This window comes from Ctenopharyngodon idella, chromosome 13, assembly GCF_019924925.1.
Source record: "Ctenopharyngodon idella isolate HZGC_01 chromosome 13, HZGC01, whole genome shotgun sequence".
NCBI classification, from domain to species: domain Eukaryota; kingdom Metazoa; phylum Chordata; class Actinopteri; order Cypriniformes; family Xenocyprididae; genus Ctenopharyngodon; species Ctenopharyngodon idella.
This window is the reverse complement of record NC_067232.1, coordinates 16,485,655-16,506,600: the sequence shown is the minus strand read 5'-3', so window position 1 is coordinate 16,506,600 and position 20,946 is coordinate 16,485,655. Positions and strand designations below refer to the sequence as shown.

Here is a 20,946-nt window from a genome sequence, read left to right as displayed (position 1 = left end):
TACACTTTCAAATGCCCAGAAGCGTATAAAGTTATATTTAAAACAGTTCATGTGACTATTAGGCTTGCTACGGTAGTCAGTGTTACAGGTGTTACCCACCGTGGCACCGAGGTTAATTTTTTTTCCACTTTAACGCGTTAAAAATAATTGCATTTAATGCAATTAACATAGTATCCATTTTCTGTGTTATATGATCAAGCTCTTATTCATGCTAATGCTTTTAAACCATTCAAGCGCGACAAGGCAAAAGAGAACGCGCTGTCTGTGAATGTCCTGCCTATGTGACACACACACACACAACGCGCGCGCGCCAGTATCGAGTTCTCTTCTGCACTTAACGAACCATAACACACACAAATTATGCCAAAATGTCTGTTTTGTTGAGTGTTTTTCAGTAAGAGTAACCCACCATTCAATTGCCATTAATTTGAAAGTGAAAGTCGGCCTTTCCGTAACAAAACATCGAAAGCTCAGCCGAACAGCTGATCATAGCTGTACAGGGCGGGTTTTTATTTTTCATGTCAAAAACATTCCTCGTCGCGGAGAGCGCAGTTCATGGTTGCATAGCAATGACAGACGCCACGGGAGCGCAAGCGCTTTGGAAACAAGGAGAAAGCGACGTGGTCGCGCTTTCCACACGTTTTTAGACGCCATATGTGAACGGCCCCATAAGCGGTTTAAAAGACAAAAAGAGGTAGAAGTCCCGGCCCCTGGTGACACCGGTATTACCCATGTTGTCACATGTCAATTAACCGGTAGGAAAATTTTCTCACTGTCACATCCCTAGTGACTACAGTGGTTCAACCTTAATGTTATGAAGCGACGAGAATACTTTTTGTGCGCCAAAAAAACAAAATAACGACTTTATTCAACAATATCTAATGATGGCCGATTTCAAAACACTGCTTCATGAAGCTTCGAAGCTTTACGAATAATTTGTTTCGAATCAGTATTTTTCTTACACAAACGCATCGCTTCGCTTAAGAAGGACTTTATTACCCCCCGGAGCTGTGTGAAGTACGTTTATGATGGATGGAGGCACTTTCTTGAGCTTCAAACTCGTTGCCCCCGTTCACTGCCATTATAAAGCTTAGACGCGTCAGGAGATTTATTAATATAACTCTGTAAGTCATATACACCTTAGATGGCTTGAGGGTGAGTAAAGCTTGGGGTAATTTTCATTTTAAAGTGAAAAAATCCTTTAAATATAGTTGTCAACCCAGTACTTAGTTCGTTTGAAAGCAGCGTCTCTCACCAGGTACCGAATATACCTGGTACTCAGTATTACCGGTACTAAAGAAATGTCTTTTTTTTTTTTTTTACTACTGTCCAGTATCAGTAGTACTGGTATGTTTGACAACCTGCAGGTGTGAGATGAGTTTAAGTTTAGGCTAATACACAGGGTTATGGGTTTGTTTAAAGTTTCCTTACAAAACACCACTAATGCAAAAGATAAACGGTGAGACAGACAGGCGTTTTATCTGTTGAATGGGGATGATGTCATTGTCTGTGTGTGTGCGGTCAGCATTTTCTTTAAACAGGTAACAGCTGTTACACCTGTCCCACGTGCACACCTGAGTGGGCGGAGCTAATGCGAGGAGCAGATAGGCTTTTGTGTCTTGAGAGGCTTTATTCCTGATGTCTTTCTCTGGCTCTCACACTGAGAATGCATGTAATGTATGAACGCCAATGCAGTGGATTAGGGATGTACTGATATTAAAGTTCTGGCTGATACTGAAAAGTTATCTGGCATAACATGGAAATAATTATTAAATATTAAATAAGATTATCATTTAAATACTAAGTTTGAATAATTAAACAACAATATCAAATAATATTAAATATACAATTTCATTAAAAAAATTTTTTTTTTATCATTTTTATCATTTTTTATGAATTTAGACATCATAGCATTATAATGTACAGTATGAAAAATGGATGTTCATGTTAAGATCCGTTAAAGATTACATTTAACCGTGTTACTAAATTATTAGTTTATTTTAGAAATAAACTTTTTAAGTGGGTGCAAAGGTAATCTAGATGTGATTGTTCCATTTTTAGGTGAACTATCCCTTTAATGTGATGGTTTCTCTTCTAGGACACCTAATTTTAATTTCAGGGGTTTGTTAAAATAAATTGAAAAGATGTCTTAGGAAAGTACAGTTAGAGAAAAGATCTAGTATCATTCGTTTGCAGATGCCGCTTGGTTTTCACTGATATTTAAAGATTTTTGAGTGCCCACAGGAGCCACTATATGCCATGCATGTGAGAGATTTTGCAGGTGGATCTATAAAAATGTAGTTTTCTCTCTCTATAGCAGTAAATAAACGGGTCATTTGCTTGGCTTATGGGGGAGTTTGTTTGTGTGTGTGTGTGTGTGTGTGTGTGTGTGTGTGTGTGTGTGTGTCTCAGGCCGCCTGATTGTTTGTAGGTTTTCTGGCATTCGTAGTTGCTATGGCAACCCCATGACGATGAGCTGAGCTGTGCTGTATTTCACACCAGCGCGAGGAAGAGAGAGAGAGCAGGAAAAGAAAGCAAGAGAAGGAGTGAATAGAGGGTTAAAAAAGAGCTATTATGAAGAAATATTTGTGGTCTAGGTGTGAGGAAATCTAGCAGCATTCCTGCTGAGTGAGCAGAGATCTGCTGCCTGACTATATTTACATGCATTTGTATGCGTATACATTTGCATGGCCATGCATGGATATCTTTATATATGTGCATGTTTGAATGTCCCTTTTTGTTTTGTTCAGCAAGAATGCATTAAACTGATCAAAAATGAAGGTTTTATAATAAATGCCGTCCTTTGAACTTTATATTCATCAAATAATCCTGAAAAAACTGTTTATTGATTACAAATAATAATAATAATAGTAGTAGTAGTATTAATATTAAATGTCTCTTAGGTTGAGCACCAAATCATCATATTAGAATGATTTCTGAAGGATCATGTGACACTGAAGACTGGAGTAATGATGCTGAAAATTCAGTTTTGCCATCACAGGAATAAATTATATTTTGAAATGTATTAAAATAGAAAACAGTTATATTAAATTGTAATAATATTTCACAGTATTACTGTTTTTGCTGTATTTTTGATCTGCACAAATAGTCACATATTCGATCTGTAATAATTATTTGAAAAATAAAAATACTGTTCTAATTTTGCTACATGTTGCTTTGCTGGCCGTTAAATGCAGTAAATCCATGATAAATCCTAAGCATACAAACTAAAACTCACAGTAGCTATGTTTCCATCTAGAATTTAACTTGTGCGCAAAATTGGAATATTGCATAAAACATTTGTGAATAAAGCAGTTTCCATCCAGTGAGCCAAAGAGAACAAAAACGTAACTTCCTGATAAACTGGCACTAAATATCACTAAGAAAAATAGAAGTTGCTGCAGTAGGAGAAGCCACTGTATATAATAAATTAATTGTTCCTCAGAGTGCATAGATGAAACACAATAAACGTGGTCATGTTATCTTGCTTTCGGAGGTGAATGCCTGCTGTTTAACTCTATAAACTTGAATTTTTTCTCACACAGTAATTTTCAATTTGGGTGCACTACACAATACATATTGTCACTATCCATGATTAGGCATGTGACGGTATCAAATTTTCATGTTGTGATAATTGCTGAAGCTTTTATCACGGTATACGGTATTATCACGGTATTGAAATAAGATGCAAAAAAAGTGTTGTAATATAACAGGTTTAAGAACTCTTTTTCTTATAACAAAAAGAACTCTGAACATTTAAATACAATAACGCAATACACACACAAAAATAAAGTACAAGGTTTCAAACAGATTAAAGTGCAAAAGAATTATAAAGATCAACAGGTAACACTTTACAATAAGGTCTCATTATTTAACGTTAGTTAATGCATTAACTAAGATTAATAATGTTTTGTTACAGAAGGTATTATTTTCTGTTAATGTTAAAAAATACAACTGATCATTGTTAGTTTTAGTTCAGGTCCATTAAATAATAGTTACAACTTTTTAGTAATGTTATTAAACCAGGTCCATTAAATAGTAGTTACAACTTTTTAGTAATGTTATTAAACTTTAACTAAGAAATTAACATTAACTAGGATTAATAAATGCTAAATATTTTTCATTGTCAGTTTTGTAATAATGAATTAACATGTTAACTAATGAAGACTTGTGTCTTAAGTTTTACTGAACAATAACAAATAATCAGAACATTTTCAATCATTCTAGCATGTTGTAGTCCAGATTAAAATGTAAAAATGTTTAAGTTTGAAAATAAATAGCCTTTTAAGTTTTTAAATATTAAGTATTTGGTGCTGTGATGAACAACATTGTGAATACAAAAAAACTAAATGGCTATTTGAAGGATTTTAGATACTGTTCAGTAGTGCAGTTGATTTGTTTACGGGGTTTCCGGGGTAACCGCAGAATTTATGCTGTTTCATCAGTGCCCTCTGCTGTGACACGATATATTGTTACACCCCTAGTCTTTAGTGAACATAAAGAGTTGGGAGAAAATCGGATACGTGTCTGTGTAGATCCGTGCATTCAGTCTTAAAGTGACAGTAGCCTAATAACCTTGTTGCTTGTGTCATTCATGTTAATCAAACAACAAAACACAAAGAGAAAATCACTTCTTGCTCTTGACTGAATAACTTCAGTAGCTTTAATAAGAATCAATTCATATTTAATTCATAAAGTGAAGTCCATGTAGTGTTTTTTTTTTTTTGTTTACTCAATTTCTTACTTGAATGCTACTTAAAAACACCTACTGTAGCTAAAATGTAAGCACTGTTTATTTAATTTGTATGTTGTATTTGTCCTATTATTTGTAATTTGCATCTTTGTTCTTATTTTTAATTACAAAGATAAAATGATGAAAAGATTTGATGATAAGATTTTGGTCCACCTCTACTTTGACCTAAGTGGTCTGTCATTTTTTTTTCTTTTATATTTCATTACCTTGTATCGCAAAATTTTTAAATTAGGGAAATTAGTTTGGCTATACTACTCAGCGACTTGCAAAATAGTCTTAAATACCAACAAAAAGAATCGTGATAAAATCATCAATAATGATCCTGCCTGAAAAAAATGTGATAATGTATTTTTGCCATATCGCCCACCCCTAGTTATCATAATATCCCCACTACAATTAGAAATCACATGAAATCCAAACAATGAACCATCGTTTTTGAACAGTTGGAAAAGTTGCATCTTAGGGGCTGTTTACACGACACCGTTTTCAACTAAAAACTGGAAAACGTTTTATGCGTTTTGGCCATTCATTTACACGACAATGGTGTTTTGGTGGCCTGAAAACGCAAACTTTTGAAAACGGGTTTCAAAGTGCAAGTTTTTGAAAACGATACCGTTGTCATCTCCGTGTAAACTGCAAAAATGTGAATCTGTGAAAGCGGTGACGTCATTCACATGTGTATTACATATTTAGTGTATCCACCTTATTTTTCAACTTGTTTTATGTGAATGTGCGAGACTTCCGATTTATTAGCCGCTATTGGAAAATAACGAGGAGAATATCAAAGTGCAGTAAACTGTAAAAATAAGGTGGATAGGCATGCGCCAACTACTTGTCTGGCATGTGTAATACAGTGTTTTTAGTCATTTTCGTGGATCCGTGTGAACGGGAATAGTTTTGATAATGTTGTATTCTGTACAAAGAAAAAAACTTTTCCATTTTTAGTACCTCGTTGTCGTGTAAGCATACCCTTAAAATTCTTCCCCTCATTAAATTCAGTCCTCTGTTGAACTGCCCTTGAACAGAAGAGCACATCTTATGTAAACGCACCCTAAGAAAACCAGTCACCCTAATTACACAGGACTTCTTTAAAAAATGATTAGTCGACTAGTCGCTTACGTTGCCCATCGGCTAGTTTTTTTGAAAACGTGTCGTTTTCAAGGTGCACTTTCACTTTTGTCGCATCACTTACATAAACCTATAGTAGCTCATCCTATCTTTGTTTGTTATTCATAGTTTTTTTGTCTTCCACGTTTTTGATACGCATTACAGTGGCTGGAATATTGTAACAGCTCTTGCGTGTTCTTATCCATGGGGATCGGCTGTATCCCATCATGTAGCAGACTTGTCTCCCCTCATGTCCAGATCTAGAATTTTCTCCTCACCTCTTAAAGTTGGAACAATCTCCTGCTTTTACATGCATAAACTGAAGGATCTCTGATTCTGTTAAGTGGCATATCAATCGTATTAGTGTGTGAGTGTGTTTAGCTTCTGTTCTGCTCCACAGCTGTTTCTCATCAGCTCGCTAACATACCGAAGAATCCTGAAGCCACAGATACTCAGCGCTGCCATGACAACCCTTGTAGAGCGCTCACCCTCCCTTACTCTCCCTCTCACTGTCACAATCAGGCATGGTTGTAAATGATTACAGAATTACCAAAGTATTCAAGTGCATGTATAGCACAGGTGTATGAAATAAATAAAACTGGTTAAAGGGTTTTAATAACTTGTGCTGTTTCAGGCTTTGTGTAGCACCTGCCGCTCTGCAAATCCTTCTGCAGGGTCCCAGCATTAGAGAAAGTTTATTTTCAACAGTGTCACTGATCCTTTCAGTCTGATCTTAACAGTTTTGTGAACCTCTTGAACCTTTTTCTTATTTAATTTTGAAGGGGATGTTTATGTACTGTAATAGTTTTAAAGGGACAGCAGCAAAACATAGTGTGTTTAGATGGTGAGAGTGTGAAAAATTGTGAAAAAATGAAATTTGAAATGTAAACTTTGACAATAAAAAACAATATTATTTTTTTTATTGTGGACATTAGAATTGTTTTATATGAAAATGAGAAAATTAGTATATGACCCATTTAAAACAACAAATAATTAAAATAAAATGAATAACGTTTTTCAGTATCATTTACCGTTTGATGTTTGGAATAGATTTTGTAAAGTTTGAAGAATGTTTTAAGTGACTATTTTGTATTTTCATTTTTAATGCTGTTCTTTCTTTGGTTTCCAGAATTTATTCCCAGTCTTATTTGAACATTACAGGCATTTGTTGCTCTTAAATTCACATTGTGTTTTGGTTTTATTTCTCTTCTCAGCTCTTATAAACTCTTTTTCAGACGTTTACTGCATGGTGCAATTCTCATCTACGGAAGGCGGGGACGCAGATCGAAAACATTGAGGAGGATTTTAGAGACGGACTCAAACTCATGCTGCTCCTAGAGGTCATCTCAGGTCAGTGACATCTTCTATCTTCACCGTATCTTCTTTGATATTATCAAAGGATCCCTAGATCCAGGCTGAAGAAAAGGGGTGACCGGGCTTTTGCCATAGCTGGCCATAAATTGTGGAACAGCCTAATGCTTTCTATCTGAATAATCTCGAAAGAATCACTTTTTAAAGCAAAATCTCTTTGAGAAGGTTTATAATCTCTGGGTCAAATGGGGCTAGTCTAAGCTTCAATTATGTGATTATGTTTTACTGACATACTGTTGATATTGATATTGTTCAAGCATAGAATTTGCATAACTTTCAGGAACCTGTTTTAGTCTCCTGAGGGCAGTGTGATGTTGTGTGTGATGTAATATTATGATCCTGGATATTTAAACTGTCTTTCTCTGTAGGAGAACGCTTGGCCAAACCAGAGAGAGGAAAAATGAGAGTCCATAAGATCTCCAATGTGAACAAAGCTCTGGACTTCATCGCCAGCAAAGGAGTCAAACTGGTTTCTATTGGAGCAGAGGGTAGGTCTCCCCCCTCCAGCAGTGACCTATATCCTGCAGGCTTCCAGGGTCATGGGTTCAGTGTTCCAGCATGTGGGATCAATGGCTATCAGATGATCTGCCTGTATGTTGTATGTGTACATCTCATGTCACATGAAGTCCCTCCCCCTTCCAATACAGTTAAATAGGTTAGACATGCAGTCTAACCTGACATATATTAGACCTATCTGACAGTGTGTATGTATTTTTTCTGTTACCTGCTCTCTCTCTGTCTATTTTTAATCCAGAGCAGCATTCCAGACAGATTAGCCATCTACCAAAGCCTTTGCCTTGGTAACATACTGTTACCAGTTTGTGTGTGTGTTTGTCTGGCAAAGCTGGGATACACATACACACAAGCACATACTGGGATGTGTGTGGAGTGTATTATGAGATTAGCCTAAGAAGATGGAGAGGAAACACATGCATGCTTATCTAGATATTTAAATGGTGACTTCCAATTACAATTATGTGTAAAAAAACAAATAATTAAAATGAAACTTTTTTGCATATTTAAAAGTGAATACAGACATTATTTAGTCTTTATATAATTTTTAAACCATTTTTCCTTTTGAGAATGTCTCCAAAAAGGAGCTTTTGGGGACATTTTCAGCAGTTTTGTATTTAAAAGTTTAGATAGTTTAGTTCAGTTTAATCATATCAAAGAAAACAATCTATCAGAGCTGTTCTCCTGCACTTTAGACTCTAAAACCCTGCTAAACACCTGCTCAAAAACTGCTCACTTTACAGTCTTAATTATGAAAGGTTGTATGATATTTAAGATATAATAGAATTATTTGGAATAAGGGTGGAGTTGTGATGGTGCAGGGATGCCAGAGGAATTTTCACAGGAGTGAAGCAAGCAGCCATTTATGGGTGAATTTTGCAAAACCTGTCAAGAACATGTCCAGGTCATATTTCACCCAGAAAATCAAAAGAAAAAAATGAACAATAATTATTTTAAGGAAATTAGGGGTGACCCTGAATAGTCGATTATTCGATGCTTCGATAGGAGGAGCCTGATTCGACTCCCAATCTCACAGTCGAATCTTCGCAGAGGTGTTATGAAACGAGATATGGGGGTGCTCAATATCTGATTTTACATAGACGTACCAGTTCTCTCCCAATAGGTTAATATACAGCCTGTTATGATAATGCTGTAAATAAAATGTGAAAAGAAAGAAGCTTTTAATAAATATTTTTAATGTGCGTGAATAAATCCAACCACCCCTGTGACAGATTTAAGTTTCACTTCCATGATCCGTGACCAACAGAGGGCATCTTGGCGGCAGGGATTAATTCTTTAACAATGTCTGGGATAAGAAAATCTAAAGTGTAGAATTGGATGCACTTTGAAATGGTAAAGGATGATCCAAAAAACGCAAGATGCAAGATGTGCCAACAGCTCATGTCCTACCATTCAACAACGACAAACATTGCGGCGCACTTCTGCCGGCCAACGTTTACAAGTTGACTAGCGCACTATTTGAAAAGATTCAAACGGACACAGGCAGATCGTGTAAAAGACAGGATTTTTTTCGGTCAGGTAGTGTACAAGTGATTTCAAAACATTTCAGCCGGTTCTAATTAGATTTTTGGATGCTGTGAATGTTTAGCTAAAAAGGCTGCCACTCCAGTTTAGCGTTTATTGTCTCTGCAGTTAAAACGACAAAGTTGACAATTCTGGCTATACTTTAGTTATTTTAATAATTTCTTTAATTTTAATTTATTTATTGATCACTCTGGGTTATCTAATTTAACTATTTGTGGCTTGTGTTTTGAATATATGTTCCCCTGCACTTCAGGCATTTTGCAGTTTTGACTTGATTATGACTATTTCATTTTTTTAAAATGATTTTTATTTATTAGAACGGTATATTCTGTTAAAATTAATTTTTGATTGTTTTTTGGTGCATCGATGTTGCGCTGTATGTTAAAGCTTGCTCGCACAGGCAATTTAGCTGATTTAATTTGATTTGCCGACATGTGAAATGCATATCTGTCTGCAGTGTGGCCTTTCTGCAGTTATTTATATATATATTTAAGGTTTACTGATCCAAAATGTTTTTATTAAAAGTTTTCTTCTGTATCTTTGTGTGGTGTTCTGTACATCGTCCCAGAATGTTTATCCACATTACCTTTCATTTCAGTTTAAAAAAGATAAAAATCATTGTCAGTTTCGTATATCACTTGACAGGCAGTTTGGTCGCTTTATTAGAAAGTTGTTTCTCTGTGCTGTGTGTGAAAGAAAATAAAAGTTGTCTTAAGGCGCGGGTATAGGCCTTACTTCATTTTCCGCGTCCCGCTCCATCTCGTGCACAGTTGAGCACGCGAGCCTTTCAAAGTAGCCTATACTCCTTTGGACTTAAGTGCGGAAAGAGTTCCTGCGCACTCATATATGATTCGACTATTAGTCGAATATAGGCAATCTGATTCGAAGCTGATTCGACTATGTAAATCCGTATTCGGGACACCCCTAAAGTAAATTAAGTAAATGTCATAATTTTCATAACAATTAAGCAATTTACTGTATCATTACTGTAATGCAATAAATAAATAAATAAAATGGAGGCCAGCTAATAAGAGCTGTGCAGATAAGCCTCACTCCCCTTGCCTCAAGAGGCACACTAGCGACTAATGCTAGAGGCTGCAGTCTTTAGCCTCCTGTTAGTGCGCCCCCTTCCCACGCCAGAGACCCGGGTTCAAGGCCCACACATCGCGGGGCGAGTAGGACCTAAGGGGTTTACATATATATAGGCCTATATGATGCAGAATTATATAATCTGTTTCTGATTCTGATATGGCTTTAGTTTATAAAGTGATCTCATTTTTGAGCTTTTACAGTAAAATGATGCTGGTGTGCTTGTGTTTGTTCTGCTCAGAGATTGTTGATGGAAATGCTAAGATGACTCTGGGGATGATCTGGACCATTATCCTCCGCTTCGCCATCCAGGACATCTCAGTCGAGGGTATATATAAATATATTACGCACACACACACACACACACACACACACACACTTTTAAGTTTATAAGTGGTGCATTAGATCTTGAAGAAAAAGACACTAGGTAGTTCATTTGTGTGTGTTAAATATCATGAGAGTTAACAGAATGACTACTGACTTATATTAGCATAATTAAATACGGTTCTGCTCTTTTGGATTTCTTGGATATTCACTATTAAATACACACAATGTCAGGAATGTGTGAGTCATGACAACTTTGTCTTTCCATTACTGAGATTACATTTGATACGTGTGTGTGTGTGTGTGTGTGTGTGTGTGCAGAGACCTCAGCTAAAGAAGGCTTGTTGCTGTGGTGCCAGAGGAAAACAGCTCCCTACAAAAATGTCAACATTCAGAATTTCCACATCAGGTGAGCAGACAGGAAATGAGCCTTAGGGAGAAACAGATTGAATGATGGGAAAAGAGCAAGACTGACAGAGATACTGCAACTGAACACTGAGCTACAGCGTCATATATTACTTTTCTCTGTGTGTGTCTCTCTCTGTCAGTTGGAAGGATGGATTGGGCTTCTGTGCACTCATTCACAGACATCGTCCAGAGCTCATTGATTACGGTAAACTGCGCAAGGTAAGGCATTGCGAGAACCTCTGACCATATATACAGACCAGCAATATAAAAGACAATAACCTATGTTTTGATGTTTGCTTTCACTCAGGACGACCCAATGACTAATCTGAACACCGCCTTTGATGTCGCTGAGAAGTACCTGGACATCCCTAAGATGCTGGATGCAGAAGGTAAGACATGTAGAGGACAGGTTTTTTTCTGTTCCACTTCACTGTGAAACTAGGTTAGACCTCTGTCTAAATATAGAGCTGTAGGAGGCACACAGGTATGTGTGTAGGTTGAATTACACCCCATTACTGCAGGTGTGATTGTGGATGTTCCCTTAACATTTGGCCTGTTCGGAGGGATTTTTAGGATAATGTGCTGTGATGTTTCGTGATGAGATTGTTGCAGTGCTTGAACTGGATTGATATTCATCAAACATTCTGGTTAAGGTTTGTTTTTAAACTCCATTCAGCCCAAATATGCAGTTTGCTATTAAACTTTGTTTTGCAGATAATTTCAGTCTTAGGTGTGCTATCTGTTTTTAGCTTTTGTGAACGTTATACTTTTTGAACTGGCTGCCAATAGCTGCTCGCATCAAATTGAAGGCTCTGATGTTTGCCTATAAGACAACCACTGGCTCTGCACCACTATACCGAAGCTTGCGTTCTTTTGTGGTGCCATCCCAAAGAGGATGCTTCCCTGCTGTTGGAATGACCTGCCTAGCTCTATCTTTAGCCATTTTCAAAAAAAAAAAAACTCTTTTTCATCAACACTTGAACCAGTAATATTAGCCCTTATTTTTTCTATTTCTATTCTCTCTCTATTTATTTAAAAAAGAAAAAAATCCTTGCTACGAGCACTTTGCTGGAATAACTGGGACTTGACACGGCACTTGCATACTGTTGCACTCGTGTTGATTTGATTGCTTCTATTGTTCTCATTTGTAAGTCGCTTTGGAGAAAAGCGTCTGCTAAATGATTAAACGTAAATGAACAAAAAAAGCAAGACGGCGGTTATGTTGTCATAATATGTGCATACTGAATTGTGATGGGTCTTCTTTCTTACATCCATATGCATACTGAATTTTGTCTTTTCTTTCTTGCAACTTTTACTATTTAAATATGAAGCCACTTGACCCTGCAGAGATGGTGTCTACTTTATGTGTGGATTGATATTCAGATGTATAAAAAATAATACACATTTTTACTGGCCCCACCACAGAAGATAACACATTTTATTTTTAAAAAATGTTTAGTTATATGTCCCAGAAAATATTTATACTAACACATATTTTTTGAATATGTATAGTATTTATAATAATATATATTTAATATAATACCCACTTAATATTTGTTTATTTATTAGAACATATCATATTTATTAGAATATATAAATAAATGTTAAAATTTCTTTTAAAAAAGTCATTATATTTTTAATTTGTAATAAAAGCTTGAAATTATACAGCTATAATGTGTCTCCATCAGCTAGATAATCTTGCTTTGGTAACATAATTCAACCAGCACAATTTGCAACAACATTTATTTTATAACAAAAGAAGAAATGTTAAGTGGCTAGAATGGAACACTTCATTTACGCAAAAAGCCAAAAACCTAAACTTTACCATTATTCTTTTGCTGCTCGAAAGCACTAGTATTTCCTGGAGGAAATACAAATCTTGTTTAAACTTGTTAGGCATTTTTTGAAGATAGTTTCATTTTAGGTTGATTATAATCAGGGCCGACGCCAATGAGGGACATTCACGGGCAATGCCCCCCCCAAACGAGTTACTGTGCCACCCTCCCTCCCCGCTTGACGCGAGCAAACGTGAAAGCAAAAAGTGGCTGAACATGATTTCCCCAACCCTCTCTAGAAATATAAAATGCCCCTTGATTTATGTGCCCTGGCGCCAGCTCTGATTATAATGGTTTCATTTCTCCATTCACGTTAATAATTCTTTCTTTACACAGGAAATCACCTCGTATGGGGCTCTGAAGTGTGTGACTATGTGTGATGTGCTCTGATTATTAATTTTTTCTCTCATTACTTTAATATCACCCCCTTCTTTCTCTGCAGATATTGTTGGTACGGCCCGTCCCGATGAGAAGGCCATCATGACCTACGTTTCTAGCTTCTACCATGCCTTCTCTGGGGCGCAGAAGGTATCGCAGGGCACCCCCCTCCCAATGTCATGAACTTCTACACTCACCCAATAAGTCCCTCCCATCACTCTGTTTCTGCTCACTGGTTACTGTGTTCACCAGTAGCAGTGATTACTGGATGTCGTGGTTTCCCGTGACCGTGACTACACTCCTAACAGTCTGCCTCTCTCTGACTCTTTGCAGTGCTAAGCTCCGCCCCTCAGGGCTCATGCTCCTTCTACAGTTGCATGAGTCTTTCCACCTGTTGCATGAAGGAAGTTAATTCTTATGATGAAGGCATGAGTGTGTCTCCACTTCAGTCTCCTAAAAAATACCCAAACATTCACGGCATCAATGAGACTTCCTGAAGACCTCTTCATGCCTTGTATCATTTCTGTAGAACTGTGCCCGTATGTCTTTGTGTCTATGCAGTCTTTTACTCTGTGCTTTTTTTCTCTCCCTTCCTCTCCACCTCCTTTTCTCCACCTCTCTCTCTGTTCCTGCTCCCTCTTTCCCTGGGCAGATATCGTTAGTACGTTGCGTCCCGATGAAAAGGCCATCATGACGTATGTGTCATGTTACTACCACGCCTTCTCAGGCAAACAGAAGGTGAGCGCAGACCGACATCAGCCAGTCAGCTTCCACATCAAAATCCCAGTCAAATCTAGACTGAAAGAGATGTGATATTACATGTTCTTCACTGAACCGAACTTCCTTGTAAAAAAGAAGTACACTTTAGCATACTCTTAAAAAAAAGAGTACTTATTAAGGAAATTATATACTTTAAAAGAATATTTTGTAACAGAATTTAATATTTTCAGACAATTGCATGTTATTTGCAATTAAATGAAAATATATTATAGTGTAAATTTATTTATTAAATGCAATTAGTTACTTAAAAGTGCTTTTGACCCACTTAAGTACATCTTAATATATAATTTCACAATTACTTCTATTGATTGTCTTTGAAATGTTTAAGTGTGCTGCTGAATGTACAAAAATTTCTATTCAATTATATGTCATGTGATTAAATTAGACATTTATGATGAAGTTACAGTTAATTACATTTAAAATGTATTAACTTTAAATATCTAATAACACACTACAGTTAAAATTATAATCAAGTATTTTATATTTGTGTTATTATGTTAAACACATCAACACGTACTTTAAAGTAAAACTTTTATTGTTACATTTACAGAGTGCACTTTTTAAAAGTGTACTTAAGTGTGTTAAGAAAAACAGTTTAAGTTCACTTATTGTAAGTGGGCTTTTTAGGTTAATATTACATTATCCATTATATTATGGAAATACAGTTTTTTTTTTTTAAATATCTTGGTTGCACTTTATTTTACAGTATTTGCACTTTCAATGTACTTACAGTGTACTTACCCACAAAAGTACTGAGTAATATAAGGCAACTACATGGGTTAAGTTAAGGTTTAGAGGTAGGTTCAGGGTTATTACCCAGTTAGTGTCATTACTACATTAAGTACATAGTATGTTCATGCGAAACAGGGCTGTAAAATAAAGTGCTACCAATATCTTTTAAGATTTAAATTACACTACAAGTGCTTATTAAATACAATTAAGCGCACTTCTTTTTCACAAGGGCTATTATGGTAAGGTCAGTCTCTGATATCACTGACGGGTCAGAACCCTCCTACTCTGAAACTTCATTGTGACTTTCTACTCATTTCTTGTTTGGCTGTGATATTTCTCTCTTTCCTTCTTTGGTTTTGTGTCAGTTCTGGCTGTTTCCCGGGCAACCCTGCTGTAGTATTACATAACACCTCTCCGCTCTGTTTCTCCACACATCTGTATGCACACACACAGCTCTTGTATAGAAACCATCAAAATTCTTTACATTTTAGAATAGGTGTTGAAATAGATGTCCAGCTAAAATTAGCAACAGACATCAATGGGACAGTTGGTTCATTCCTATTCAAACTGTCTTTATTATTCATAATTCGTTCTGTGTCAGTCAGTAGAAAGTTGGTCCAGAAAATTCACAGCGGTGAATATATTTAGGCAGACTCAAGAATTGGTATATTCATATATATTCATGAATCTGAATCAGCTTAGGCAAACTCATGAGGCTAAAGCCCTGAGCCAGAAGCCACATCTTTAGGGGCTTTCACACTGGGCACATTTGCTGTGGTCCGAGTCCAAGCGCAATTGTTCCCGCTGCCCCACTGCAGCTTTGGTCTGGTTTCACACCTGATTCTATCGAACCCTGGTGCATTTGCGTTCATCTTACATCATCACAAACGTGCAAGACGCATGACATAAAACAGGACAATATATTGTTTTTTATGAATTTGGTGCTATTACGCGCAACAGAGTGAACGACACTTGGGTTTACTATATGCCGCTCTTTCACTCACTATGCGTGATTACACTGCACTCTCACTCTCGATCGAATCCATGGTAAATCATCACCACTGTCATCCCTTACATGTGTTTTGTTGAACTAATGATGTTGACATCGGCTAAAATGCATGTGCAGGTTACTTTGCTTCGTGAACAAGTGCGCACCCGAGTCCGAGTTGCTTTCACATTCATGCAAATCGTGCCACAGTTCCAGTGCGATCGAACTACAGGTAGTCTCATGTTTGGTATCCCGGTGAGCTCCTAGGTCCACATGACGAACTAGTTTCAAACTAAACTGCCAGTATGAAAGGTCCCTTAAGCAGCATATACCGCAAAATAATATGTTTGCACTTTTTAATGTGGCATAAACATATTTGAATCTGGATTGGCAGAAACAATGCATCACTTGCTATTTCTGCCTAAACTTAAAAAACATTTTTATGTAATTTAAAGTAGTCAGATTGATTCAGTTCTATTAAATAATAGTTTTGGCTTGTATGAAACCAATCAATTTAGATGTTACCTTTTATGTATGTAACATACATACTTATTGCTAACTGCTTATCGCTAAATTAACTACAATATTTTACTAACAAGAGGCACACTTTATGTATTTTCCCATTTTGTGGACATCTTCAGTGCTTTCTGTTCTGTGTGCACAGATTTTATGTGGGTCTGCTCATGAGTTATGTCAGTTCATATAGACTCAATTTAGACAGACTCTAATGGCTTGTTTCCACAGAGTGGTACGGTTCATTACAGTACACAGTTTTTGCTGTTTCCATTGTCAGAAGTTGTGAACGGTACCCTAATTTCAGTACCACTTTTCTGGACACTTCCGTTGAGTGCCTAGCACAATAGTACCAATAATACCTGTACCAAAAGGGTGGAGCTACACTCACTGGAGGACGTTGACTGGTTGAGAGAGAATCGTCACTTGCATGTGCTACAAGGGGAATGACATCACAGTACCGTTGCAACACAATGTGTGTTCAGCTGTTTTTCCTTGCAGCCTTCAGCCTTTGCTCAAACAAAGCTGCTGTATGTCCTCCATTGTTGTTTACTGTCACTTTCTTCTTCACGCGAGAATGACGTTGATTGCTACTTTCCGGCATACACCATGCCTATCAAGTAAGGGTGCTGTTGGCGGTGGAAACGCAAGCCGGATCAGAGTTAACCATCCCGAATCGTACTGTACAGTACTGAACTGAACCGTACCGCTCAGTGGAAACAAGCCATAAAATCACAATAAAAGTTCATTCAGAGACAACTTGTTTCTCACTGACAGGGTGAAAGTTACTACTTCATTGTGCTGATTCATCACATCCAGCTGGGTTTCCTCAACTCTGTGTGAGCGTTTCTGAACGGATGACTAACATCCCTTGATAAATAGTTTCTACATGCTGGGTGTGTGTGCTCTGCACACTCAGATCCTGTCTGTTCTTATAAGGCACGAGTCTGATTGTAAACCCACCAAACAGTTCTGTATTCAGAAAAACTTCCTCTGACACACCCATATCCAAACCCACACCCATGCATGATTATTGTGTAAATAACTTTTAAAAAAATCATCATTTTCCAGTAACTGTATGAGGATAAAACAAGCTAATTTAATTAGTAAAGACACAGTTGTATTGTTTTGGTGATAGTCACAGACTCTTTATTTTCTACAGAAGAAAAAAGCAAAAACAAATCCAAAGTCCAGCTTTGGAGTGACAGGAATATGAGTAGATGATGACAGAATTGTTATATTTTGATGACCATATTTGTACAAAGCAATATTACTTAATTTTTGGATTTTAATCATAATCAATACAAATTTAAAAACATGTAAAAATCACTTTCTATAATTTGTTTATTATATTTTTATTTTCAACACAAAGTACAACAAATAACACATCAATATAAGCCTAGTAACAAAAAGTTTATTCAGTTATTTATTTTTTCAACTGAACAATGGAAACTGTTTTTTTTTTTTAAATGCACTATTCGAAAGAAATTGTAAAATCACAGCAGATTTTCCAATAAAAAAATATAAATACTTTTATCCACTATTGATCAGCATTATGTGCCAACATAAGTAACATTTCACATTAGCATTTAAAAGATGATTATGAAATTGAGAGCCACTGCATGAACTCTGTCTGTCACTGACAATGATAAACTGAGCTTATCATTGTTTTCACCTCTTCCTTTTTGGCTTTTAGAATTGCAACTCGCTTCCTTACCCCCACCCCCCTCCAAAAATACACACATTTATAATTAAACATGCACAGAAGGGTTATGTGATATTGACGTAGCGGTTGATTGCTTTTGGTAATGGTAATAATTTGACTTAAGCACCTCAACACATAAAACCTTAACAGCGTTGCCATGGCGCTGATGTGGTTTCCACAGAAACAGAAGCAGATTCACTGTCCTTTACCCCCTCAGGCCGAGACAGCAGCCAATCGGATCTGCAAAGTGCTGGCTGTCAATCAGGAGAACGAGCAACTGATGGAAGACTATGAGAAACTAGCCAGTGATGTGAGCACACTCATTCATGTTCTCTCCTCTTTACTCCCATCCTCCTCTTGTCTCCTCGCCTCTCCTCTCCTGTCATCTCAACCTGTGCTCATTTAGGGCCAGTGAGAAGTTTCAGTAATTTAAACTCAGATAATATCCAGCACATTTAATCTACAGTGTTCATATGGTCATGGAAAACAGGGAATTTTAAAATACTGCTTGTCAGGCCAGGCAGTTAAATGAAAATTAATAAAATCTTAAAAGATCATGGAAATTTCTGTAGTGAATATGAATTATTTTATGCTCAGCTCCAAACTATTTAATCAGCTTTGTTAATATTTTTGTGAGTGCAGTGTCTAAATAAAGTAATAATTCCACAATAATTATATGTAAATAAAAAAAAATTAAGATAAATAAAATAAGTAAAACCCATATCCTGTAATTCGGAATGACTGGAAAAGTTTGGAAATTTATTATTTAAATTATATGGGAAACCTGTGTCTAATTCATAATAAAAAACAATATATATCATATTTAAAACCCAATCTCATTATCATTTTTCTCTCTACCTCCTTTATCTCATTCTGTCTGCTCCCAACTTTTCCCAATGTGTTGTATCCTCTTTTTTCCCTCTTTTTGTTGTTTCCTCCCATTTTTTTCTCTCTCTCTTCAGCTGTTGGAGTGGATTCGCAGAACCATCCCGTGGTTGGAGAACCGCGTTCCGGAGAACACCATGCAGGCAATGCAGCAGAAGTTGGAGGATTTCCGGGACTACCGACGACTTCACAAACCACCTAAAGTTCAGGAGAAATGTCAGCTGGAGATCAACTTCAACACACTGCAGACCAAACTCCGCCTCAGTAACCGGCCTGCGTTCATGCCCTCAGAGGGGAAGATGGTCTCGGTGAGAACTTAACACATGTACAACCCAAGTTTTGGAGCATCCAGCTCTAATAATTGGATCTGTAATATTGGTCAGTAATGAATCGTCTGCATGTGTAGGATATCTCCAATGCTTGGGGAGGGCTTGAGGGAGCAGAGAAGGGTTATGAAGAGTGGCTACTGAATGAGATTCGCAGACTGGAGAGACTCGACCATCTTGCAGAGAAATTCCGCCAAAAAGCCGCCATCCATGAAGCCTGGACTGATGGTAACATATATATATAGCAGAAAGAAGGAGAAACACACATGCTATGTCCCAATTTGCCTACTTATACTATGCCCTAAAAGTATGTACTCTATTTGTGAAGAAAAAGTGGATACTTTTGAGTGTGCAGCAGAAGAATAGACATGATTTGAGACATATTATCACATCATAAATTTGCATTCTGTCTCATAGTTACGTGCGTTTTGTCACTGTAAACCAGCCTGTCCATAATCCTGTCACAGTTAACATCTTCATACACACCAAATTTTATTTAATTAAATTTACACTACTCAAACTATTCTTCCTACCATATCGGAAAGAAAACAATTACCACGTTGATTTGCCAGCCGTGTGTAGGGGTGTAACGATTCACTCATTTTCTCGATACATCGATTACAAATCCTGACTATGCGTCGATCTTGAAACATGGATTTTTGAGCTCATTGCATGGCCATTACTGCTGAAATAAAACGTTTTCATCGCATGGAAACGTCACTGGTATTTTCTACAAGTTAAAATACTGACATTTTACAGGAATGTCAGTTTAAGTAAAATCCTGCTTGTTCAAGGATGAGCATTTATTGCATGGACGGAGCAAAAACATAATGCAAGTGTCTAAAATGCATATGCACAGTTCCTTTGAATGATACATGACATTTAACTAAATGTTGTTAAACTGAATGTACAAAGGAAAGTGCTGAAATAACCACAACATTAACAACAACACTGAGCATGTTTACATGCACACCAGTACACTGATAACTCACAAAAATCAGCTTATTGAAATAAACTGTCTGGGTGTACATGCAATCCAATAATCCAACAACGTAAGAAAACCGCATTTACATGACTTTATTAATAAATCAGGTTATTTCCTGATAGTGACGTCAAAACTTAATAATTTGCGTATATGCAAATTATTTTTTATCTGGTTAGATATTGATTATTAATAACTCAAACCCCTTACAGGGTGTCTCTACTAATCGTTGGACTTGCGAACATCTGCCATGTTTGTAGTTCTTTTTATTCATGTTTGTAGTTCTAAACCAAATCCTACACTAGCAGTGGGTTCTGGGCAATATCAGCCATTAGAGTAGATCATCCGTGGCCTTTTGGCATACTCTTTTCAACATACTATGCTTTGGGACACACTTATTCTAATCTCACATACTATTTAGGATGGATAGTATGCACATTGGGACACAGGGACAGTCTTTTTTTGTTTAAAGAATTTAGTTTCTCATTCTCTCTATGGTATGGCTGATCTTTGCTGCTCCCTGTAGGTAAGGAGGAGATGTTGCAGGAGAAAGACTACGAGACGGCATCCCTCTCAGAGATCAAAGCTCTGCTGAAGAAGCACGAGGCATTTGAGAGTGACCTCGCAGCTCATCAGGACAGGGTGGAACAGATCGCTGCCATCGCACAGGAGCTTAAGTCAGTAAACACACAGAAAAACCTGATTCAGATAA

At 36.9% G+C, this 20,946-nt stretch overlaps 1 protein-coding gene across 5 annotated transcripts in view; it reads left to right on the top strand.

The window, feature by feature from the left end:
• The window catches only part of actn1 (actinin, alpha 1), a 41,737-nt gene that overhangs the window by 9,850 nt on the left and 10,941 nt on the right, over positions 1-20,946 (top strand). For 3 of the 5 annotated variants that reach the window (XM_051916473.1, XM_051916471.1, XM_051916476.1), the window contains exons 2-12: positions 7,096-7,210; positions 7,600-7,719; positions 10,620-10,706; positions 11,024-11,111; positions 11,251-11,329; positions 11,418-11,499; positions 13,388-13,473; positions 18,259-18,351; positions 19,004-19,234; positions 19,333-19,480; positions 20,761-20,911. In XM_051916473.1, the coding sequence (XP_051772433.1) occupies positions 7,096-7,210; positions 7,600-7,719; positions 10,620-10,706; positions 11,024-11,111; positions 11,251-11,329; positions 11,418-11,499; positions 13,388-13,473; positions 18,259-18,351; positions 19,004-19,234; positions 19,333-19,480; positions 20,761-20,911 (1,280 nt within the window). Of the gene's footprint in view, positions 1-7,095; positions 7,211-7,599; positions 7,720-10,619; positions 10,707-11,023; positions 11,112-11,250; positions 11,330-11,417; positions 11,500-13,387; positions 13,474-13,975; positions 14,062-18,258; positions 18,352-19,003; positions 19,235-19,332; positions 19,481-20,760; positions 20,912-20,946 lie in introns of all 5 variants that reach the window. The other 2 variants (XM_051916475.1, XM_051916472.1) reach the window with 1 other exon arrangement.